The sequence below is a fragment of the Oncorhynchus gorbuscha genome, linkage group LG17 (assembly GCF_021184085.1).
Source record: "Oncorhynchus gorbuscha isolate QuinsamMale2020 ecotype Even-year linkage group LG17, OgorEven_v1.0, whole genome shotgun sequence".
Classification (NCBI taxonomy): Eukaryota; Metazoa; Chordata; class Actinopteri; order Salmoniformes; family Salmonidae; genus Oncorhynchus; species Oncorhynchus gorbuscha.
The window spans coordinates 43024573-43049586 of NC_060189.1; the positions used below are offsets into that span (position 1 = coordinate 43024573).

Below are 25014 nucleotides of genomic sequence, written 5' to 3' on the forward strand. Positions count from 1 at the left end.
TGGATACTACTGCTGGCTCGGGTCTATCGGGCAAACTCCTCTGTCCTCGAGGAGTTTGCGAAACCACTCATGGCGAGAGAAGAGCCTGACCTCTTCAGCAGCAGCTTTCATCATCGGCAGTTCTATCATAAGGAATATCATGATTACCGGGGCAAAAACCCTGTGCTATCCTGGGGCACGGGTACAGGACATTACACAGCTGCTTACAACCATTCTACGACAGTTGCCGGAAGCTGACGCTGTTGTAGTCCATGTCGGGTGAAACGACATTAGGAGGGCTAGCTCAGAACTTCTGAAAATTGACTTTAAAGAATTGATTCTAGCACCGAAAGATTTCAAAAAGCAGCCAATTATTTTACCATCGTTGGGCCGGCTAAAATATTACTTAGCTCTCTGGTGTAATCACTTTTACAATTAACTTTTGACACCTTCTGGAAACAGAAGATATTCTACAGGAATGATAGAGTCCATCCGAATCATCTTGGCTACAGAAAATACAGAAATGCCAATGGTGGAGGTGTAGCTGTTAATAATCAGAACCACACTCCTGTAAAACTTAACTCATAAATACTGTTGAAGTAACATGGCTACAGGTTCATCTGCCTCATCTAAAGCCAATTAATATGGGAAGCTGCTATAAACCACCAAGTGCTAACATTTAGTATCTGGATAATATGTGTGAAATGCTTGATAATGTATGTGATATCAACAGAGATGTATATTTTCTGGGTGATTTAAATATTGACTGGCTTTCATCAATCTGCCCACTCAAGAAAAAGCTTCAAACTGTAACCAGTACCTGTAACCTGATTCAGGTTGTCAGTCAACCTACCAGGGTATTTACAAACAGCACAGGAATGAAATCATCAACATGTATTGATCATATCTTTACTAATGCTGAAGGCATTTGCTTTAAAGCAGTATCCAAATCCATCAGATATAGAGATCACAATATAGTAGCCAATCTAGAAAAACCAAAGTCCCAAAGGCTGGGCCTAATATAGTGTATAAGAGGTCATAAAATAAGTTTTGTTGTGATTCTTATGTTGATGATGTAAAGAATATTTGCTGTTTTGTGGTGTGTAATGAGGAGCAACCAGATGCTGCACTTCACACATTTATGAAATTGCTTATTCCAGTTACTAATAAGCATGCACACATTAAAAAAAATGACTGTAAATAGTGTTAAATCTCCGTGGATTGATGAGGAATTGTAAAATGTTATGGTTGAGAGGGATGAGTCAAGAGGAATGGCAAATAAGTCTGGCTGCACAACCAATTGGCAAAGGAACTGCAAATTGAGAAATCATGTGACTAAACTGAATAAAAATAAGAAACTATACTATGAAACAAAGATAAATTATATAAAGAATGATAGTAAAAACTGTGAAGCACCTTACATTAAATGTTGGGCAAAAAGGCAAACTCAGCTCCATTATTAATTGAATCAGATGGCTCATTCATCACAAAACCCACTGATATTGCCAATTACTTTATTGATTTTTTTCATTGGCAAGATTAGCATGACAACAACAAATGCAGACACTACACATCCAAGTGTAACTGATACAACTAAGAAAGACAAACATTGTGATTTTAGTTCCATAAAGTGAGTGTGGAAGAGGTAAAAAAAATATTGTTGTTTATCAACAATGACAAGCCACCAGGGTCTGACAACTTGGATAGAAAATCTACCCAAGAATAGTAAAGCCCCCTTTACTGGCTCCAATAGCCAACCAATCAGCCTGTTTAAACTTTTGGAAAAATTGTGTTTGACCAGATACAATGCTATTTTACTGTAAACAAATTGACAACAGATCACATTCAACAAGCACGGCACTTACCCAAATGACTGATGATTGGCTGAAAGAAATTGATAATGAAAAGATTGTGGGAACTGTTTTGGTAGACTTCAGTGATGCTTTTGCCATTATCCATCATAGTCTGCTGCTGGAAAAACTTATGTGTTATGGATTTACAACCCTTACTATATTGTGGATAAAGAGTTAAATGTCTAACAGAACACAGAGGGTGTTCTGTAATGGAAGCCTCCAACATAATATAGGTAGAATCAGGAATTCCCCAGGACAGCTGTCTAGGCCTCTTACTTTTTCAATCATTACTACTGACATGCCACTGGCTTTGAGAAAAGCCAGTGTGTCTATGTATGCGGATGACTCAACACTATACACATCAGCTACTACAGTTAGTGAAATCACTGCAACACTTAACAAAGAGCTGCAGTTAGTTTCAGAAAGGGTGGCAAGGAATAAGTTAGTCCTAAATATTTCAAAAACTAAAAGCATTGTATTTGGGACCAATCATTCACTAAACCCTAAACCTCAACTAAATACTGTAATGAATAATGGTGAAATTGAGCAAGTTGATGTGACTAAACTGTTCGTGAAGAGGGCATGACAACACCTATTCCCCCTCAAAAGACTGAAAAGATTTGGGTCCTCAGATCCTGGTTGCATCACCACCTGGTATGGCAAATGCTCAGCCTCCGACCGCAAGGCACTACAAAGGGTAGTGCATACGGCCCAGTACATCACTGGGGCCAAGCTTCCTGCCATCCAGGACCTCTATACCAGGCGGTGTAAGAGGAAGGCCCAACAAATTGCCAAGGACTCCAGCCACCCTAGTGATAGACTATTCTCTCTGATTGCGCACGGCAACCGGTACCGGAGCACCAAGTCTAGGTCCAAAAGGCTTCTTAATAGCTTCTACCCCCAAGCCATAAGACTGCTGAACAGTTAATCAAATGGCTACCCAAACTATTTGCATTATCCCCACCACACACCCCATTTTTACACTGCTGCTACTCTCTGTTTATTAGCCATGCATAGTCACTTTACCTCTACCTACATGTACATATTACCTCAGTTACCTCGACTAACCGGTACCCCGCACATTGACTCTGTACTGGTACCCCCTGTATATAGCCTCCACATTGACTCTGTACCGGTACCCCCTGTATATAGCCTCCACATTGACTCTGTACCGGTACCCCCTGTATATAGCCTCCACATTGACTCTGTACCAGTAGCCCCTGTATATAGTCTCCACATTGACTCTGTACCGGTACCCCCTGTATATAGCCTCCACATTGACTCTGTACCGGTACCCCCTGTATATAGCCTCCACATTGACTCTGTACCGGTACCCCCTGTATATAGCCTCCACATTGACTCTGTACCGGTACCCCTGTATATAGCCTCCACATTGACTCTGTACCGGTACCCCCTGTATATAGCCTCCACATTGACTCTGTACCGGTACCCCTGTATATAGCCTCCACATTGACTCTGTACCGGTACCCCCTGTATATAGCCTCCACATCGACTCTGTACCGGTACCCCTATATATAGCCTCCACATTGACTCTGTACCGGTACCCCTGTATATAGCCTCCACATTGACTCTGTACCGGTACCCCCTGTATATAGACTCCACATTGACTCTGTACCGGTACCCCCTGTATATAGACTCCACATTGACTCTGTACCGGTACCCCCTGTATATAGCCTCCACATTGACTCTGTACCGGTACCCCCTGTATATAGCCTCCACATTGACTCTGTACCGGTACCCCTGTATATAGCCTCCACATTGACTCTGTACCGGTACCCCTGTATATAGACTCCACATTGACTCTGTACCGGTACCCCTGTATATAGCCTCCACATTGACTCTGTACCGGTACCCCTGTATATAGCCTCCACATTGACTCTGTACCGGTACCCCCTGTATATAGCCTCCACATTGACTCTGTACCGGTACCCCCTGTATATAGCCTCCACATTGACTCTGTACCGGTACCCCCTGTATATAGCCTCCACATTGACTCTGTACCGGTACCCCCTGTATATAGCCTCCACATTGACTCTGTACCGGTACCCCCTGTATATAGCCTCCACATTGACTCTGTACCGGTACCCCTGTATATAGCCTCCACATTGACTCTGTACCGGTACCCCTGTATATAGCCTCCACATTGACTCTGTACCGGTACCCCCTGTATATAGCCTCCACATTGACTCTGTACCGGTACCCCTGTATATAGCCTCCACATTGACTCTGTACCGGTACCCCCTGTATATAGCCTCCACATTGACTCTGTACCGGTACCCCCTGTATATAGACTCCACATTGACTCTGTACCGGTACCCCCTGTATATAGCCTCCACATTGACTCTGTACCGGTACCCCCTGTATATAGCCTCCACATTGACTCTGTACCGGTACCCCCTGTATATAGCCTCCACATTGACTCTGTACCGGTACCCCCTGTATATAGCCTCCACATTGACTCTGTACCGGTACCCCCTGTATATAGCCTCCACATTGACTCTGTACCGGTACCCCTGTATATAGCCTCCACATTGACTCTGTACCGGTACCCCCTGTATATAGCCTCCACATTGACTCTGTACCGGTACCCCCTGTATATAGCCTCCACATTGACTCTGTACCGGTACCCCTGTATATAGCCTCCACATTGACTCTGTACCGGTACCCCCTGTATATAGCCTCCACATTGACTCTGTACCGGTACCCCCTGTATATAGCCTCCACATTGACTCTGTACCGGTACCCCCTGTATATAGCCTCCACATTGACTCTGTACCGGTACCCCCTGTATATAGCCTCCACATTGACTCTGTACCGGTACCCCCTGTATATAGCCTCCACATTGACTCTGTACCGGTACCCCCTGTATATAGCCTCCACATTGACTCTGTACCGGTACCCCCTGTATATAGACTCCACATTGACTCTGTACCGGTACCCCCTGTATATAGCCTCCACATTGACTCTGTACCGGTACCCCCTGTATATAGCCTCCACATTGACTCTGTACCGGTACCCCTGTATATAGCCTCCACATTGACTCTGTACCGGTACCCCCTGTATATAGCCTCCACATTGACTCTGTACCGGTACCCCCTGTATATAGCCTCCACATTGACTCTGTACCGGTACCCCCTGTATATAGCCTCCACATTGACTCTGTACCGGTACCCCTGTATATAGCCTCCACATTGACTCTGTACCGGTACCCCTGTATATAGCCTCCACATTGACTCTGTACCGGTACCCCTGTATATAGCCTCCACATTGACTCTGTACCGGTACCCCCTGTATATAGCCTCCACATTGACTCTGTACCGGTACCCCCTGTATATAGCCTCCACATTGACTCTGTACCGGTACCCCCTGTATATAGCCTCCACATTGACTCTGTACCGGTACCCCCTGTATATAGCCTCCACATTGACTCTGTACCGGTACCCCCTGTATATATATATATTGTTGGTTAAGGGCTTGTAGGTAAGCATTTCACTGTAAGGTCTACTGTTGTATTCGGTGCATGTTACAAATTCAATTTGATTTGGAGTAACACTGGATTGTAAAACTGTCATGGTCAAAACATGTTGATACAATAGTAGCTCAAATGGGGAGAAGTCTGTCCATAATAAAGTGCTTCTCTGCCTTCTTAAAAACACTATCAACAAAGGCAGGTCCTACGGCCCTAGTTTAATCGCACCTGGACTACTGTTCAGTCGTGTGGTCAGGTGCCAAAAAGAGGGACCTCGGAAAACTACAATTGGCTCAGAACAGGACAGCACGCCTGCCCCTTAAATGTACACGGAGAGCCAACGTTGACAATATGCAAGTAAAACTCTCCTGGCTCAAAGTGGAGGAGAGATTGACTTCATCACTACTTGTTTTTGTAAGAAGTGTTGACATGCTGAGTGCACTGAGGTGTCTGTTTAAACTACTAGCACACAGCTCAGACACACACACGCATACCCCACAAGACATGCCTCCAGAGGTCTCTTCACAGTCCCCAAGTCCAGGACAGACTACGGGAGGCGCACAGTACTACATAGAACCAAGACCACATGGAACTGTATTCCACATCAGTAAACTGATGCAAGCAGTGTTTTTACATGATAAAACATACATCTTATGGAACAGCGGGGACTGTGAAGAGAGATACATACACACAGCTAAAGACACACGTATACGGACACACGCTACAACCCGCACTCTACACATACGTACATTGTAATATTGTTGTACGGTGTTATTATACATTTTGTATTGTATATACACAGTGGCGTAATAATGAGGTCCTGTTTCATCTTTTGTTTGATGTAAGTGCCTTAATGTGTTTGGACCCCAGGAAGAGCAGCTGCTGCCTTGGGGAGCACTAAATAAATACAAAAAATGGATTCTTGAAGAGTAGAACTTATAAATGCATCAAGTGCTTAGTTCAACTGTCATACCCTCCACCAGAACCCAAAATATAAGCTTGTTTTACTCCAATGTCTGCAAACAAAGTACATGTAAACCAATCACTCTATAGCCCCAAAACATGGTTTAAACAAGTTTGCATCCATAGCTCTGTCTATGAAATTGAGAGTGGTTACGTTTAATTAGCCCAATCACTCAGCTTTTTACCGAAACAAGGGGTGGGGCTTTGTTATTGTTTCCACTGCTGATCGCCGCTTAAACGAAGGAGGATCATTCGATTTCCAGTTTCTAAGTAAAACATTTTTCTAAAAGAATTAACCAACACAGTAGGTATCTCACCGCACATTCATATGACACGTCTTTGAAAAATACAGGACTCTGTCGTTGTGCTGTAGAATTTGTGAATTTTGTCTCTTGTATTCTTGTATTCTATACATTTGTTTATACTGGACTATGCATACATTCTCATTAACTGTAATCTCATTAGTTATGTTCCAACACTACCTCCATCATGTGCCAATATCAGTTCTTTTTAGATCTTGGTTCCAATTTTTTTTTTTTCTCAGAGATCGTCAGTTGGATAGGCTCTCTGCAATCTTTGCATATCTTACCTATGATACGAGTATCATTTTCGGACTCAAATAGATTTCAGATCGACTTTTAAGTTGCAAGTATTTGAAAATCTCTATATTAGTCTGTTCAAACTTGCTTTTTAATTCTGTCATGGAAATCATTTGATTTCCCATTACCAAGTAATTTACGGTTTCTGTGCCCTTGGTTTTCCACGTGGGAAATTTATCAGTGAATTCTGAAAAGATATGCAAGGATTATTCCATAGGGGTGGGTTTTTATATCCTGAGATTTTAGAGTATTTTGAAAATATCAGGTATGTCAGGCATATCAGGAGATCGTCCGCAAATACATTTAGTTGATATTCATGCTTACCAATACCGACACCTGTTACGTTTGGGTCCTGTCTAATTCTTTCTGCAAGCGGTTCAATTGCCAGTGTAAACAGCAGGTTGACATTTATTGTCATGAATCTTGCCCTGGAGGCAGAACTGAGCGATTTCAGCTTGATGGGCCAGCTGAAAAGTCAAAATTGGCTATATTGTAACATCTCATGCAAACAAAAATGTGCTTTTTGGTCTTAATTTAAGGTTAGGGTTAGGCATTAGGGTTAGCAGTGTGGTTAAGGTTAGGGTTAGGGTTATGACTTTGTGGCTGTACCAGTTAGTGACAACCCTACAGAGCTGCCTTCAGGGCAAGATTCATGACAATAAATGCCAACCTAAGTACAAACAGGAGGGAGGAGAGAAAACATCCCTGTCTTGTGCCCCTTTCTAAAGCGAATTCATCAGATAATGTTTTTTGTGTATATTTCTAGGATATTTATATCATATTTGTATGATTTTTACATTTTAGCTGGAAAGTTGAAGGCTTCCAAAGTTTTGAATAGAAAAGGCCATACAAGATGGTCGAAAGCCATTTCAGCATCAACAGCCAATATTGATAAATCTACATCTTGTTTTTTTGCCTATTGTATTATACTAAAACATGTTGTTGTATTTGTTACTAACTATCTATTTTTAATGAATCCCATTGGATTCATATGTATCTGGTCTGGCAAGACTTTTGCTATTCTGTTGCTTATGAGTTTTGTTGATATTTTATTCACAATTGATTTAACTTACTGTATAGGTCTGTAATCTCCAAGTGACTCTCCAGATGTTCCTGTTTAAATATAACTGAAATAACTGTTTGATACATGGAACTAGGAAGTACTGAATTGAGTGTTGTCATTTGAGTAAATAGAGCACAACTTTGTCCCAGAATGTTGAATGCAATTTTATGGGAAATCCGTCCAGACCTGGTTCTTTTCTCCATGCAAATGTTTTAACAGTCTAATGTTTGACTTTGGATGACATACCATCAGGGGAGGAGAATGGGGGGAAGAGAAGAGGGTGAGTAGAGAGGAGAAGAGGGGGAGGAGAGGAGTGGAGATGAGAGGAGAGCCACAGCTGGCTGTTATTACCATAGCTCCTCCCACCTCACAACCCCTTGACACTAAGCAGAACAAAACAACAACACTGTCACATACTCACTGCTTCTCTTGTGTGACTGTAGGCCACTGTAGGCCCACATAAAATCTCTTCTGCGATCTCCACGCACTTGATGAAATCGGGCTAGTGTGGACACGTGCGCTACACCAACTGGTGGCCAATGGTACATGCCATTTTGAGTACGTTAACATGAAGATCACTTTAGTTAATTGCACACCAGGTCCAACCCAACCCCTCCGAAAGACACGCATACATATAGAGGTTTTGGAGAGGTGCGGGGGCTGCCACATTGGGCGCTCGGGGAGCTGTTGTTGTGGGGGGTTAAGGAGCGTTACCTTGCTCAAGGGCGAAACGGCAGGCAAAGGCACCTATGTGCACTACATTAAGGGTTAAGGTTAGGCACTCATTCCAAATGGTTAAGGTAAAGGTTAAGCTTTGGGATAGGGTTAAAACACTCTGCCTCCTTCATAATGAATCACAACTTGCTGCATGAATTCTGCAACAATGTCGTTCCAATGACTTCGTTGGAATAGTAATAGCAGTGATAGTAGCCTCAGCACTTTTCTTCACTACTTCAACATAAGGGCACTATCAAATGAAGTACACTGGAAACTAATCTCCTAATCACTCCTATATGTATCAACTCCCTGGCCTGACTGAATGTTTCTGTATGTTTCCTATCTACACCTCACCCCAAATAAATATGTATTGCATTTCCTGTTTGAGCACAGTGTTTCGTTGAAAATGTCTATCCTGCGTGTGTGTGTTCATGTGTGTGAGCGTGTGGATAGACAATAGGGCGCTGAGCCTCAACATATACCTTCAACATTATACCTGGCTTGAAAGTACAAAGGCAAATTGCCGTTGGTAGTGTGATAAAACTGTACAGAAACGGAAACTGACACACTTCCTGCAGGCTAAATGCTGCACTAAAAATATTTCCTCTAGCCTCCTGTAATAAAATGTAGTTAAGCCTACTCCCTCTCCTCCACTAATACTATAAAATCTAACTTCTGAAACTGTCACTTTTCCAAAATGGCACCCTACATCTTACATAGGACACTACTTTTGACCAGAGGCCTATGGGTCCTGGTCAAATGTAGTAAACTACATAGGGAATAGAGTGCAATTTGGGACATAGTCATGGGGTTTTCCCACATATCTGGTGTTGAATGAAGTGAGTTACCGAGGTCTGTAAATCAGCCCTTGGTTCAAACACTATTCAGAATATTTCAAATACCTTTGGCACTTGCTCTAGCCTGTCTGGAGTGCAATATGGGTGGGGCTTGTACTCCTGCAACTATTCTATTGGTTACATTATACCGGTCAAGCTCAATCAAGCCCAGATAAAGCATTTGAAATGATTTTGAATAGTATTTGAACCCAGGTCTGCTGTAACTACAAAGGCGTGTTAGCCATTCCTAAGCAGCATTGTTTTCTTGCCTGCGCTCAGCAGAGCAGAGCAGAGGTTAGCCAAGGAGCATGGATGCTACCCAACTAGAAAACTAGAAGACTCACTAGGCCACTAGGATTCATGATTCATGAAGAGTTTTTAACCACACACATTACAGCAGCAAGAGGCTGAGCGAGGGAGAAGGTCCAAGCGAAAAGCAACTCCCTCACAAACACTCACAACAACAATTACATGTCTTCATAGCTAGGTTAGCTGACAACGTCACGAAAATCATGCTCACGCTTAAATGGGGGCAGATGTCTGTGAGTTGCTGTGATTCTGGATGGCCGGATAATTACAAAAAATGACAAGAAACTGCCATGTCGTATGTGACTAGTTTTTGGCTAGTTTCATGTTGTTCTTGATACCATGTCTTGTTTTGTGGTGTTTTGACTGATTTCATGTCAATACCAATATGGCTAAAATTAGCTAGCTAGCTAACTACCTACTGTAACAAAGTATTTGAGATTAGAGGTCGACAGATTATGATTTATTAACGCCGATACCGATTATTGGAGGACCAAAAAAAGCCGATGCCGATTTTTATATATATATATATATGTAATAATGACAATTACAACAATACTGAATGAACAATTAACACTTTTATTTTAACTTAATATAACATTTACATTACATTTAAGTCATTTACATAAATAAAATCTATTTAGTCTCAAATAAATAATGGGACATGTTCAATTTGGTTTAAATAATGCAAAAACACTGCGTTGGAGAAGAAAGTAAAAGTGCAATATGTGCCATGCAAAAAAAGCTAACGTTTAAGTTCCTTGCTCCTTGTTCCTTGCTCAGAACATGAGAACATATGAGCGCTGGTGGTTCAATATTCCCAGTTCTTCAATATTCCCAGTTAGGAATTATGATGCGCCGACTATTTCTCTCTATACCATTTGTATTTCATATACCTTTGACTATTGGATGTTCTCATAGGCACTTTAGTACTGCCAGACTAATCTCGGGAGTTGATGGGCTTGAAGTCATAAACAGCGCTGTGCTTCAAGCATTGCTAAGAGCTGTTGGCAAATGCAGTAAAGTACTGTTTGAATGAATGCTTACGAACCTGTTGCTGCCTACCACCGCACAGTCAGACTGCTCTATCAAATATCAAATCATAGACTTAATTATAATATAATAAACACAGAAATACGAGCCAAATCCAGAAACTATAATTTCGAAAACAAAATGTTTATTATTTCAGTGAAATACGGAACCATTCCGTATTTTATCGAACGGGTGGCAACCCTAAGTTTAAAAATTTCTGTTACATTGCACAACCTTCAATGTTATGTCATAATTATGTAAAATTCTGCCAAATTAGTTCGCAACGAGCCGGACGGCCCATACTGTTGCATATATCCGGACTCTGCTTACACTGAACGCAAGAGAAGTGACACAATTACACTAGTTAATATTGCCTGCTAATATGAACTTCTTTTAACTAAATATGCAGGTATAAAAAAATATACTTCTGTGTATTGATTTGAAGAAAGGCATTGATGTTTATGGTTAGGTACTTTTGTGCAACGAATGTGCTTTTTTCGCGAACGAGCTTTTGTTAAATCATCACCCGTTTGGCAAAGTTGAAGTAGGCTGTGATTTGACGATAAATTAACAGGCACCGCATTGATTATATGCAAAGCAGGACAAGCTAGTTAAACTAGTAATATCATCAACCATGTGTAGTTAACTAGTGATTATGTGAAGGTTATTTATAAGATAATGTTTAATGCTAACTAGCAACTTACCTTGACTCCTTGCAGCCACAATTCCTTTTAACGCTGCACTCACATAACAGGTGTTCAGCCGCCACGCAGTTTCTTCTTGGATTGCAATGTAATCGGCCATAATCGGCGTCCAAAAAGGCCGATTACTGATTGTTATGAAAACTTGAAATCAGCCCTAATTCCGGTCGACCTCTATTTGAGACACAACAAGTGCTTATTGTTCAAATTGATTTATGTTTTCAATAAACATTGGAGACGAGGAATTAGTCAATGACCAAACATTTTGGTTAAAAAAAGAACGATAAAGCGTTCCTTTTATTTTTCTTCATTTTGCCTTGTTGGCGGTTGGTGCACTTGATTCAACAGCCCTAGCACCGGGAAGGCAAAGTGTTTCCATTTTGAACCATTTCAAGTGTCTGAAGGTAGAACTCCTTCCATCCGGCACGCTCTGCGAACAAATCAAGTGCCTCTATAGGCCTACCGCTGGCCAATCCGATAGCTCAGATCACTGTGTCTGCACAGTTTCCTCAAGCTGTAAAAAGAAGCCTCGAACAAACAGCAAAGTTGATCATGTGAGATTTCAAAACTTTTAAAACCATAGCTAGAGACCTAACAAATACAGCAAAGAGCTGCTGTATTTATGAGTAAGTTTACGTTGTTATTCAGCACCGTCAACACTTCGTTTAACACTTTTATGAGCCAGAAAACCTGTGTTCCCCCCTACTTCCACTCATGCTTACAACCAGCACTGCAGCTGCAATTAATGAGTATAGCAAAGTGTTATAAGCTTGAGTATAAGTATAAGCTTGCGTTGTTATTATTAACAGCTTGTGGTTTTTTTTATAATCTAGGAACATTTCACTTTCTCATAGGAGTAACAACATGAGTCGGTGCATGAGGGAGAAATAACACAGCGCTACGCTGCTCCCTCCCCCCCTCCCCCGCTGCTCCCTCCCACCCCCCACCCCCCCCCCTCCTCCATACGGCGTAATGAAATACGTCACGATGTAAACGGGGCATCAGACTCACCATCAGATTCAGGCCATAAGTCCAGTAAAAAAAAACATTTTTTTTAAAGAAGCAAATTATTATCCTCACTTAGCCGTGCCTCACAAGTAATGCAACAAATTCTCTATTACCGGTGTGATCATATACCTACTGTAATTAAAATATATATAATTAAATGTAGAGAAAATGGTCTGAGAAGAACAACAATTGGCAGGGCAATTCAAGCATAGCCAATATGCAGTGATAATGTATTGGGTCTATAGCCAAACCTCATTGCTACAGAAATGTTTTTTATTGGTTAATGTATTCCAAGTAATGTAAAAAATCAAAAATAAATTAAATTGGCGCCGTAGATCTCGGTTTGCATCTGTTCGAAGCCAACTCTCCATCTGTTATGCCCCATAGTTGCACATGTGTCGGTTTTGTTGTTAAACACAGTTGAAATGTCGGCATCTGTGGAACAGGGGTGATACGGCACTCGTTAACAAAAACTATACATCGTTCTCATATCAGCCTTCAATGTCTATCGAAAATGTACAACAATATTGCATGTAGTTGCTGCACGTAACAGATTGACACAATGATAAAAACAGAATACAACCACATTATTACCATAGACTAATTTCGGCCCATTTTAAACACAGTAGTCTTAAGAGTTGTATCATTCAGCCCCATTACAACACTCAAGCTCTGAAAGGCCTGGGGCAGTGTCCTTACAGCATGGCTTTGGCCCAAATGGGCCCTGGTCAAAAGTAGTGTCCTATATGATAATAGATGCCTTTTGGGAAACAAGCCCATGTTTTCTCCTTCAACTATCCTGGTGTTGTCACTGAAGTACCATAGACACGATAGACCATGATCCTCTCTCTTTATTTTCTCTCTCTGTCTCTCTTCAACTTGGTCCCTTGGGTAAGCTCTCGAGTTCTGCCTCCACCTCGCTCCCCCCCCCCTCCTCCCTCTGTCTTTTCTCTGTCTCTCTCTCTCTATTTTCCTCTCTCCCTTTCTCCTGTCAACCTCTCTCTCTGTGCTTCCTCAATGTGAATACGTTACTACATAACCAGTGGGCGAGGCAGGCAGAGTGGGGGTTACTTTACTTTGGGGGCTGCTACCAAGATCAGGGAGTTTCTGTTGCGATGCAAGGAGAGGAGAGAAGGGAGAGCTGGCTGGCGTCACGCACAGGGGATATCTAGTCAGGGGGGGCTACCTTAATCTGCGTCCATGTCATCAGTGCCCGGGGAACAGTTGTTGTCAGGGGTTAACTGCCTTTGCACAAGGGCAGAACGGCAGATTTTTCCACCTTGCTGGCTAGGGGATTCGAACCAGCAACCCTTTGGTTACTGGCCCAATGCTCTTAACCACTAGGCTACCTGCTACTATATATCTGTCCCAAATGGTACCCTATTCCCTATATAGTGCACTAAATGAGGAACAGTGTGCATTTTGGAGGAATCCTATACCTTGCCTCCAGCACTCGTATTGCTAGCGCTCATGCCATTCCTCTGTTTCTCCTCCTCTCTAAGCTGCAATCCTTCCTCTGCTGTGCCCTTCAGATGGATGGCAGAACCCCCTCCTTCCATTCAGCCTGTTATCTATCGATCCATCCCTCCCTCCCTCGCTCCTCGATCCATCCCTCCACCTATCTATCCATCCATCCACCATACTCTCATCCTCTCCTCTTCCTCTGAGATTAATTCATTAATCAATGTATAGCTAATGTATTAATTGAATGCGGAATAATCACACTGAATTATCTACAGCAGTATTATTCACTCCAGTGAAAGTGTGATTTACATTTCAAATGAATGTGCACAACCAAATACAATCCCTGTATCATTCATCCAGTACTGATTTTGCAATGCCGTTTTGGAGAGGTACATTTAGATAGGAAGCTGGCTACACAGCATGTAGGGCAGTGTGTGTATCAGGTTATTAGAGTGCAGACTCAGTGTGTAAGTGGCTCTGCTCTGGGCTGTGTGCCATCCACCTGGCGTGCCCCCGACAGAGGCAGAGACACACACACACACAGAGCGCAAGGAGTAGCGGCCACAACAACACACACCAGACCTGCTCCCTGAGCCTGAGCTCTTCTGTGAGCACGGCCCCTACAGAACAAGGGCACACACACACACACACACACACACACACACACACACACACACACACACACACACACACACACACACACACACACACACACACACACACACACACACACACACACACACACACACACACACACACACACACACACACACACACACACAGCCCCAACAGAACAGAACAGGGGCAGGAAGGCAGGTTGCCAGGAGACGGAAGCTCTCCTCTCTCTCTCTTCTCTCTACTCTGGGCTCTATCAGGGCTTTATTTACTCTACTCCTTATCAAGGTCACACCCAGGCTGCACCTCTCTGACAGAGAGGGGGTGTAGGGGGATGGGAGAGGAGAGGGCGAGAGGGGGAGGGAGAGTGGGAGAGGAACACGGAGGTCATAGCATGGCTGCACCTCTGAGAAGAGGGAGGAGAAGGAGAGAGGAGAGAGACAAGAGGGGGGCCACAGAGGTGACCAGGGTAAAGTTCAATAGGCACCAAACTGAAACACCTGTCCAGTTTTGCTATGGTGTGACCTAATGAACACGACGCGGGAGAGGGGAAACGAGCAAATTGGTTAATCTTTACGTCATGACAACAGACTGGCAGTGAGCAGGACTCTCTCACTCTCCCCCTTTCTATTTCAAGTTATTTCAAATGTTTTACATTACTGTGTTAAATTCATCCATACTGAACACGACCAAAGAATAATTCAAAATGGCCACAGCAAGTAACATGAAACCGCTCACATCCATTCAATGCGAATTCATTGTTCATTTTCATTCCTTTGGCATTGGCTGTCAGTGGTGCCAGAGCAGAGCTGGCTGTGCCAAGAAAGTAGTGAGAACGAAGATAATAATATAACCAAGCAGGAGACACGACTCACATTTCGTTGGGCGCTCCAGTTTCCGCCTGCCTCGTTTCTTGCGCGGCGGAGTTGGCAGAGTCTCCTCTTTGTCCTTTTCAGAGTCGTCCTGCTCGTCCCGGCTCGGCTCCCGGCTCAGTAGAAACCCGTTCTCCAGGGAGGGGGGACTCAGGCTCCGGCTCTGACATAGGAGGGTGTGGGTTTCGGGGGGGGCGTCCTCAGCCCGGCTGGCAGGGGCACTGGGGGTACCAGGGGCGCCTGGTAACCCGTTCTTCTCTGAAGCTTTCTTGTCCTGCTTGGGGCAGCAGCGGGCACCAGCCTGGGTTCTCTCTCTGTCTGCGTGCCCGCTGCTCACGACTCCATTGTGCACCTGCGCCACAGACACAGACTGTCTCTCTCTCTCCGCTGCCAGCCCGGTGCGACTGTTGCACCCACCTCTGACCACACTCTCCTTCACAGACACACTGCCCTCCACCTGCAGGCAAAGGAAGACGATAAATCAAGACAATAGGAAGGTTATATTTGAGTGTTGATATTATTGCCAATCACTTCACGTTATCAGAAATGTTTGAAAATGTCCCCTTTTGGGGATAATAAAGTAACATCTATTCTATTCCACTGCATCGCTTTAACCTTTAGTTGAAAGAAAAGCACAACTCAGTATATTTGTATCACGTGCTTCAATAGCCTGAGGTCCTGTTAGGCTCCCTCCCATAACCATTGTAGCGGTACACCTGAGTTGATACAGTAACGCTGCACAAATAACCTTTTGTTGGTTCTAGTATTACTCAGCACTGAGCGGGTTACAGTCGGAAACCCTGTGAACTCAACTGGCTGGGCATTCATTGAGTGCTGTAACTCATTTGTAGAGTTCTTCAACGCATTACAGCAGCGCAGAACTACGAGAGGAATGTTGGCTTTTTGTCAAAGGAAGGAAATCTTTAATTTTGTTTGGGATACTACATTGACGTGGGGCCTCGCCCCTAGAAACCATTTCAATCTGTGAAGAAAAGTGTTTACTACTCTGTTCCAACAGGAGCACAGAGATTCCCGAACCCAATGACCCCATAGCAGACCCAAACGAGATTATCTGGCTGGGATTATCGGGGGGCGTGATTTAACTACATTGTAAATCTATGTCGTTGTATATCTATGTCATACATTTATGTCAAGCCAATACTCTTTTAAGATAAGTACATCACCTGATTTACAACTCTTCTTAGTGAGTAAATGTACTCATTTCATTTCCAAAATGTTCAAAGTAGAGGCCATGGGTCTTTCTGTAAATAATGAGGCCTATGTGTGACATTGGGATAAACATTTCTAAATGGTTTGAAACTCAAATAAAAAAGGATTTTCATACAGTATGTACTTTACTTAGAGGAATAAGGGTGAATATATGCAAATTGGCCCATAAATCCACCTCTAGGTCAACATAGGTTTAGGACTATACACTGACTACACCAAACATTAGGAACACCTTCCATAGCTTTCACCTGGGTTCACCTGGTCAGTCTATGTCATGGAAAGAGCAGGTGTTCATAATGTTTTGTACACTCAGTGTACATCCTTTAGGAAGGGTTCATACAGACATTGGCAGGTCAACTTCAAGGACTTTTTCAATAACTTAATGTTATACAATTGTATAATTTATATAATTGTACATGTAGGGCCTAATATAGAACCCGATTCTTACAAGCTTAATGTAATGACACGAAAAGCATTGGCAGATTATTATCAATGACTTATCAACGGCTGTTACAAGAAATCGTCAGCTTACCCTAGTTTACAGACAGACCCACGTTTGAGAGAGATGGGGGAGGGGTCTTGTCGCCACAGTGTCTCTGCTAGACCACTGCCTAAAAATAGTGTTCAAATTTTTTTCCGGAGACAATTACTGGGTCACAGCAGAGGAAAGTAGGGCATGTCTAACGAGATGAGAATGCCTTCTCTGTCTGTCAACACTGACAACAGCATTTTGAAGCAGCCATCGTCTCAGAGGGACAGACGGACAGACGGACAGACAAGAGGCTGAGTGTGAGAAACAGACAGAAATACAGACACACACAGGATCTAGTATTTCCTCCTCTTCTTCTTTTTGGGTGCTACTATAGGCCACCAATTGCTAGCAGGCAGTATTTGGATAATATGTGTGCAACTCTTGATAGTGTGTGTGATGTGTAACAGAGAGGTCTATTTTCTGGGTGACCTGAACATTGACTGGTTAGCAACTAGTTGTCCTCTCAAGAGGAAGCTTCTATCTGTGACTAATGCCTGTAATTTGATTCAGATTATCACTCAAATCAAATCAAATGTTATTTGTCACATGCTTACTGCGTAGACTAACAGTGAAATGCTTACTGCTGGGCCCTTCCCAAAAATGCTGAGGGAAAAAATGGAACAATTATAACACAAGGAATAAATACACAATGAGTAACGATAACTTTGCTGTATAAACGGGGTACCCTGACCGAGTGGGTGTGCAGGGGTATGAGGTCATTGAGGTAGATATGTACACACAGCTAGCGCTTTATAGTGACTAGGCAACAGGATAGATAAGAGTAGCAGCAGAGTATGTGTTGAGTCAAAAGAGTTGTGCAAAAAGAGGTCAATGCAGAGAGTCGTGGCTAGCTACAGTATATGGTTACCTATTTATCAGTTTTATGGTTTGGGGTCCTGTTGGTTCCATCGGTACCGCTAGCTGTGCGGTAGCAGATAGAAGAGTTTATGACTAGGGTGGCTGGTCTTCATCTGACACGGCCTGGTAATGAGGTAATATGTACATGTAGGTAGAGTTAAAGTGACTATGCATAGATTATAAACAGAGAATAGCAGCAGTGTAAAAGAGGGGTCTGGGTAGTCCTTTGATTAGATGTTCAGGTGTCTTATGGCTTGGGGATAGAAGCTGTTAAAAAGCCTTTTGGACCTAGACGTGGCGCTCTGGTACCGCTTGCCATGCAGTAGCAGAGAGAACAGTCTATGACTTGGGTGGCTGGAGTCCATGACAATTTTTAGGTCCTTCCTCTGCCACTGCCTGGTACAGAGGTCGTGGATGGCCATCACAAAGCCCTGACCTCAATCCTATAGAAAATGTGTGGGCAGAACTGAAAAAGCGTGTGCGAGCAAGGAGGCCTACAAACCTGACTCCGTTACAAGAGCTCTGTTCGGAGGAATGGGCCAAAATTCACCCAACTTATTGTGGGAAGCTTGTAGAAGGCTACTCGAAACGTTTGACCCACGTTAAACAATTTAAGGGCAATGTTACCAAATGCTAATTGAGTGTATGTAAACTTCTGACCCACTGGGAATGTGATATCAAGAAGTCATAAGCCACAGTGGCAGAAACATTGTGTACAAAATAAGTTACAAATAACGCAAAAAAAAACCCACTATAGCACAATTGGTTACAGAATCGTAAAACGGCTGCCATCACCTTCGGCGCCATTATTCCAGTGATGTACTAGGCCATACACACTACCCTCTGAAGCGGCTTGTGGTTGGGATGCCAAGCATTTGTCATACCATGCAGTGATGCAGCCAGTCAAGATGCTCTCAAATGGTGCAGCTGTATAACTTTTTGAGGATCTGAGGGCCCATGCCAAATCTTTTTAGTCCCCTCAAATCAAATCCAATATTATTGGTCACATATACACATACGCATATTTAGCAGATGTTATTGCAGGTGTAGCGAAATACTTGTGTTCCTAGCTCCAACAGTGAAGTAGTATCTAGCAACAATACACAATAAAATAATGGAATTAAGAAATATTAATATAATATAAATATTAGGACGAGCAATGTCGGAGTGGCATTGACTGAAATACAGTAGAATAGAATATAGTATTTTTCATATGAAATGAGTAAAGCAGTATGTAAACATTATTACAGTGGCCAGTGATTATATGTATATGTGTATAGGGCAGCAGCCTCTAAAGTGTAGGGTTGAGTAACCGGCTGGTAACCGGGTGGTAACCGGCTGGTAGCCGGCGAGTGATGGCTATTTAACAGTTTGTTCCTTGAGAAAGAAGCTCTTTTTCAGTCTCTCAGTCCCAGCTTTGATGCACCTGTACTGACCCCGCCTTCTGGATGATTGTGGGGTGAACAGACCATGGCTTTTAGCATAGGCTGCCTCTCAATACACCACATTCGCCGATATCGACCTTCCGCATCTGCGTTGAAAGTTGGCAGAGCTACAGCAGTGTTTGAGTCAGGCCATGAGACATCCCGAAAGTCGGCCTTCTCACGATAACGTCTGTAGCATCCGAATGGATACGAACATGTATGCGTAGTTGTTTTGCTCTAGGACGGCCACAAGCGTCACAAGACTCGCCTGAACGTAGCCCGGTACCATTTCAACAAATGAATGGAAGTACTGTATATACAGTATGGAAGACGTTTAGTGCCTAATAAAAATAGGTTAAATATGTCTAAAAAAATGGTTCTATAGTTTCCTGATCTGTTTTTCCAAGTATGAATCTGTTATTCAATGCTTTTCTATGGGCTAATAGCAATAAGGACAGTTGTGCACCGGGGCCTCCCACTCCTCTTTCTATTCTGGTTAGAGACAGTTTGTGCTGTTCTGTGAAGGGTGTATTACACAGTGTTGTACGAGATCTTCAGTTTCTTGGCAATTTCTCGCATGGAATAGCCTTAATTTCTCAGAACAGGAATAGAATGACGAGTTTCTGAAGAACGTTCTTTGTTTCTGGCCATTTTGATCCTGTAATCGAACCCACAAATGCTGATGCTCCAGATATTCAACTACCGTAATTTCCGGACTATAAGCCGCTACTTTATTCCCACGCTTTGAACCTCGCGGTTTATACAATGACGCGGCTAATTTATGGATTTTTCCCGCTTTCACAAGATTCATGCCGCCAAAAAACTGAGCACCGTCACATAATGTGACGTAAATCGAACGCGCGCTCAAACTTCCCATCATTCTGATTACGGTAGTAATTTTGTCACCCTCATCATGGCAAAGACACGGAGAAATGCATATGATGCAGCTTTCAAGTTGAAGGCGATCGATCTGGCTGTTGGAAAAGGAAAGAGAGCTGCTGCACGGGAGCTTGGCCTTAATGAGTCGATGATAAGACGTTGGAAAGCAGCATGAGGAACTGACTCAGTGCAAAAAGACAACAACAGCTTTCAGAGGGAAGAAAAGCAGATGGCCCAAAGTATTTGCAGCCACTCGACATCAGTTTAAATCGTGCATTTAAGGTGGCGCTCCTTGTTCAGTGGGAGGCTTGGATGACAAGTGGGGAGAAATCCTTCACTAAAACGGGCCGCATGCGAAGAGCAATTTATGGTAAAGTCTGCCAGTGGGTCTTGACAGCGTGGAGCATTGTCAAAAAATCCACTATCATCAACGGGTTTCGAAAGGCTGGACTGCTGCGTGTTGAAGGGGCAGCATGAGCTCAGCGGGGTATTTGCCTCCGGATGAAAGTGACGAGAGCGACAATGAAAACGATCCAACATCGGATGAAGCAATTCTGAGGCTATTCATCTCCGACACCGAAGGAGATGACTTCAGTGGTTTCAGTGGACAGGAGGAAGATAGTGACCAAGTTAATTTGTTTCAATGTACCGGTAGGCACCTGCGGCTTATAGACATGTGATGCGTATTTATGTACAAAATACATATTTTCTAATAATTCAGTGGGTGCGGTTTATATTCAGGTGCGCTTAATAGTCCAGCAATTACGGTAGTCTAAAGAAGGCCAGTTTTATTGCTTATTAATCAGTACAACCGTTTTCAGCTGTGCTAACATAATTGCACAAGGGTTTTCTAATGATTAATTAGCCTTTTAAAATTATAAACTTGGATTAGCTAACACAACGTGCCATTGGAACATAGGAGTGATGGTTGCTGATAATGGGCCTCTGTACGCCTATGTAGATATTCCATTAAAAATCCGCTGATTCCAGCAACAAAAGTCATTTACAACATTAACAATGTCTACACTGTATTTCTGATCAATTTGATGTTATTTTCTTTCAAAAACAAGGACATTTCTGTGACCCCAAAGTTTTGAACGGTAGTGTATATACAAACGTATGTGGACACCCCTTCAAATTAATGGATTCGGCTATTTCAGCCACACCCGTGGCTGTCAGGTGTATTGAATTGAGAACACCGCCATGCAATCCCCATAGACAAACATTGGCAGTAGAAGGGCTTTACTGAAGAGCTCAGTAACTTTCAACGTGGCACCATCATAGGATGCCACCTTTCCAGCGAGTCAGTTCGTCTAATTTCTGCCCTGCTAGAGCTAAGTGGAAACATCTAGGAGCAACAACGGCTAAGCCGCGAAGTGACTGGCCCCACAACCTCCACACACATTACTTTATACTTATATTTGTATGTTGTTGTATTTTACATTTGTTTGACTGTTCTTGTCCATTAGTGTTTTGTTACTTGTCATGTTGTATGTTTTTTGTGTGAATAGCTGCTGCTTCGGAAAAAGCTCATGGGGATCTGAATAAACAATTAAACAATACAATAATACATGAGATCGGACACTTTAGATTGTAAAACATTCAAATGGAAGATGTTGTGAAAAATGTTTTGATTATATCAGACTAATGACTGCTTATTAATGACTAATGACTGCTTCCTTCATCTCCTTCGAGCAACCAATCTTAATTATACTGTGATGCAGAGTAGAACAAAAAAACATGTCCACTGCTATTTGTCAAGCTATTTTCAGAAAGGTGTTCTGAAATCAAATTCCACTGATTTCTCGCTGACATTTGAAAAAGAGAGAGCATTTAACAACAACAAGGAAGAGAGAGTGAGTGAGAGAGCGAGAGAGCGAGTGAGAGAGAGAGTGAGAGAGAGAGTGAGAGAGAGAGAGAGAGAGAGAGAGCGAGTGAGAGAGAGAGCGAGTGAGAGAGAGTGAGAGAGAGCGAGTGAGAGAGAGAGTGAGAGAGAGTGAGAGACAGTGTGTGTGAGAAATGTAACATTACACTTTCTGTCAGCACAGGGGTGTTACGAAACACAACCCAGTGATCGACAACTGGCCCCCTGCCAAAGGTCATAGACAAGACAGACCTGGAATATCAGGAAACTCAGCCCAATCTTGGTGTTAACTATCATAACACCAAGAACAACAAAATTATGCTGAAATCAATCTTGGCCTCATATACTTAATTTTTATTTTATTGAACTTATTTACAATGGCGGCCTTCCCCGGGTCAAACCCTAACCCAGACGACACTTGGCCAATTGTGCGCCGCCCTATGGGACTCCCAATCACGGCCGGTTGTGATCGAACCAGGGTCCATTTATGATGAACTTCACCAGCGCCGTGGAGCTGAGACCAGGCTTTGTAGAATCTATCTCCGACAATGTTTGCTCATTGCTGTTGCTCTGAGATGGCAACTCAGCGCAAATGCGCATGTGCCCATTGAATCTCAATAAGGAAACAGTCGGTGATTTTGTTTGATTAATGTTTATAGAAAAAAGTATGGATTTAAGCAAACAAAGATAGGCACGCAACGACAGAGGACAAACATAGGTACTAGGTTGGCGTTTCATATATATATATAAATATATATATTTTTAAGTATTGACCTTGGACAAATCGATGTAGTCCCCCACCCCGCCCTGCCGCCGAGCTGCACAGGGTGCGCAGCGAACAAGTGTCCAAGTTTAAACAAAGTTACAGAAAAACATGTTTTTCGACTACCAAGATATCTGAAATAATGTAATGATATTATTCGAATTGTGAAATCATTTCAAATGCCTATTCTCTGGCACAGTGATTTCCCCTATGACTGCTATCCAAGCATCTCACAGCTGTGAAAACACTGAGGCACAATGTCACTTTGCGTGGTGGAGTTTCGTAAGAGATCCCTTTTGCAATGACTGTAAACACATAGTGTATGCTATAGGACCGATGGCATATGGCAAATGAACTTGAAACTTGAACTGTTGTTTACAAACATATCTGGGATCATTTTAAACAAACAAATTGTAAATTTAGCTCGTTTTACAATAAACCTACGACATGTGTAGTCTTCAGGTCCGCACAATGTTTCTCCATTGATGGTTATGAAAGAAATGGAAAAGCCCAATAAAGATATTATTACAGATGATCTACTCACAGGTATCGGCTTGCGTTTCCTCCCAGCAGGCCTGACCACTTTACAGCTGGTGTTGCTTTTAGCTGGCTTCTCCTCTGAGGCCGGCTCCTTGTCCAGTCTCGTGCTCTCGCTCTGTCAAACGACAACACACAACACCATATTATCAATCTCGCTCTGTCAAAAGAAAACACACAACACGGCGTTTTCATCCTCGTATGAAGAATCAGGTTGAATCACAGTAGAATCAGGGAGCGTCACAGTAGAATCAGAGGAAATCTAAGCAAAATCAGGTAGAATCAAAGTAGAGTCAAATAAGAGGACAGTAGGTTCAGGAAGAATTATAGAATCAAATAGAATTACAGTAGAATCAGATAGAATCACAGAAGAGTCAGGTATAATCAGATACAATTACAGTAGAATCACATAGAATCACAGTAACATCGGGTAGAATCACAATAGAATCACAGTAGAATCAGGGTAGAATCACAATAGAATCACAGTAGAATCAGGTAGGATCACAATAGAATCACAGTAGAATCAGGTAGGATCACAATAGAATCACAGTAGAATCAGGTAGAATCACAATAGAAATACAGTAGAATCAGGTAGAATCACAATAGAATCACAGTAGAATCAGATAGAATCACAGAAGAGTCAGGTATAATCAGATACAATTACAGTAGAATCAGGTAGAATCACAATAAAATCAGGTAGAATCTCATAGGATCACAGTAGAGTCAGGTAGAATCATAAACCAACCATACAAAAAAATGTGACATCATTCAACTAGCTATCTAACTACTATCAACTAGCTTATTGAATGTGTCTACTTTGACCCTAAAAATGTACCCTGAATTTACTGATTAGTTCTTATGTAAACAGTATATATTCCAACTCTTAACAAATGCACATTAACAGATTAGAATCACATGTACCCAGTTAAAATGAAATGCATAGTAAACATCACCCATAGGATTGAGAGGCAATGTGTAATGTGATTCTAATTATAGTGCAACTGTATACTGTACAGGGTTGGGGTCAATTCCATTTCAATTCAGGAAGTACACTGAAGTTCTCATTCCAATTCCAATTCACTTAATTGTTTTGTAATGACAAAAATGTGGAATTGGAATGTAGTTTACTGTCTGAATTGACTGGAATTTAAATGGAATTGACCTCAACCCTGTTCAGTATGCAGTATACATTACAACTCTTGAACAGTTTAGGGACTCTCTCTCTCTCAATAGGTCTCTATCCTGTGCTTCTTTAGGATGAAGAGAGACAATGGGACAGATGGGATTTGAATGACATTTCCCTTTGAGTCTGGGTGAAGTGAGAGCTATAGCTTTAGCTACTACCACAGAGCCTGACCTCACTGAGATACATTCCCTAATGACACTGTTACAAAGACACTGTGTGTGTGTGTGTGTGTGTGTGTGTGTG

The 25014-nt window shown here is 42.6% G+C and overlaps 1 protein-coding gene across 6 annotated transcripts in view; it reads right to left on the bottom strand.

Annotated features, from left to right (window-relative positions):
* Positions 1-25014, bottom strand: part of LOC124002163 (DNA (cytosine-5)-methyltransferase 3A-like) — a 72016-nt gene that overhangs the window by 38969 nt on the left and 8033 nt on the right. For all 6 annotated transcript variants that reach the window (XM_046309485.1, XM_046309484.1, XM_046309483.1 and 3 more), the window contains exons 3-4: positions 23593-23703; positions 15502-15955 (exon numbers count right to left, since the gene is read on the bottom strand). In XM_046309485.1, coding sequence (XP_046165441.1) covers positions 15502-15955; positions 23593-23703 — 565 coding nt within the window. The remainder of the gene's footprint in view (positions 1-15501; positions 15956-23592; positions 23704-25014) is intronic.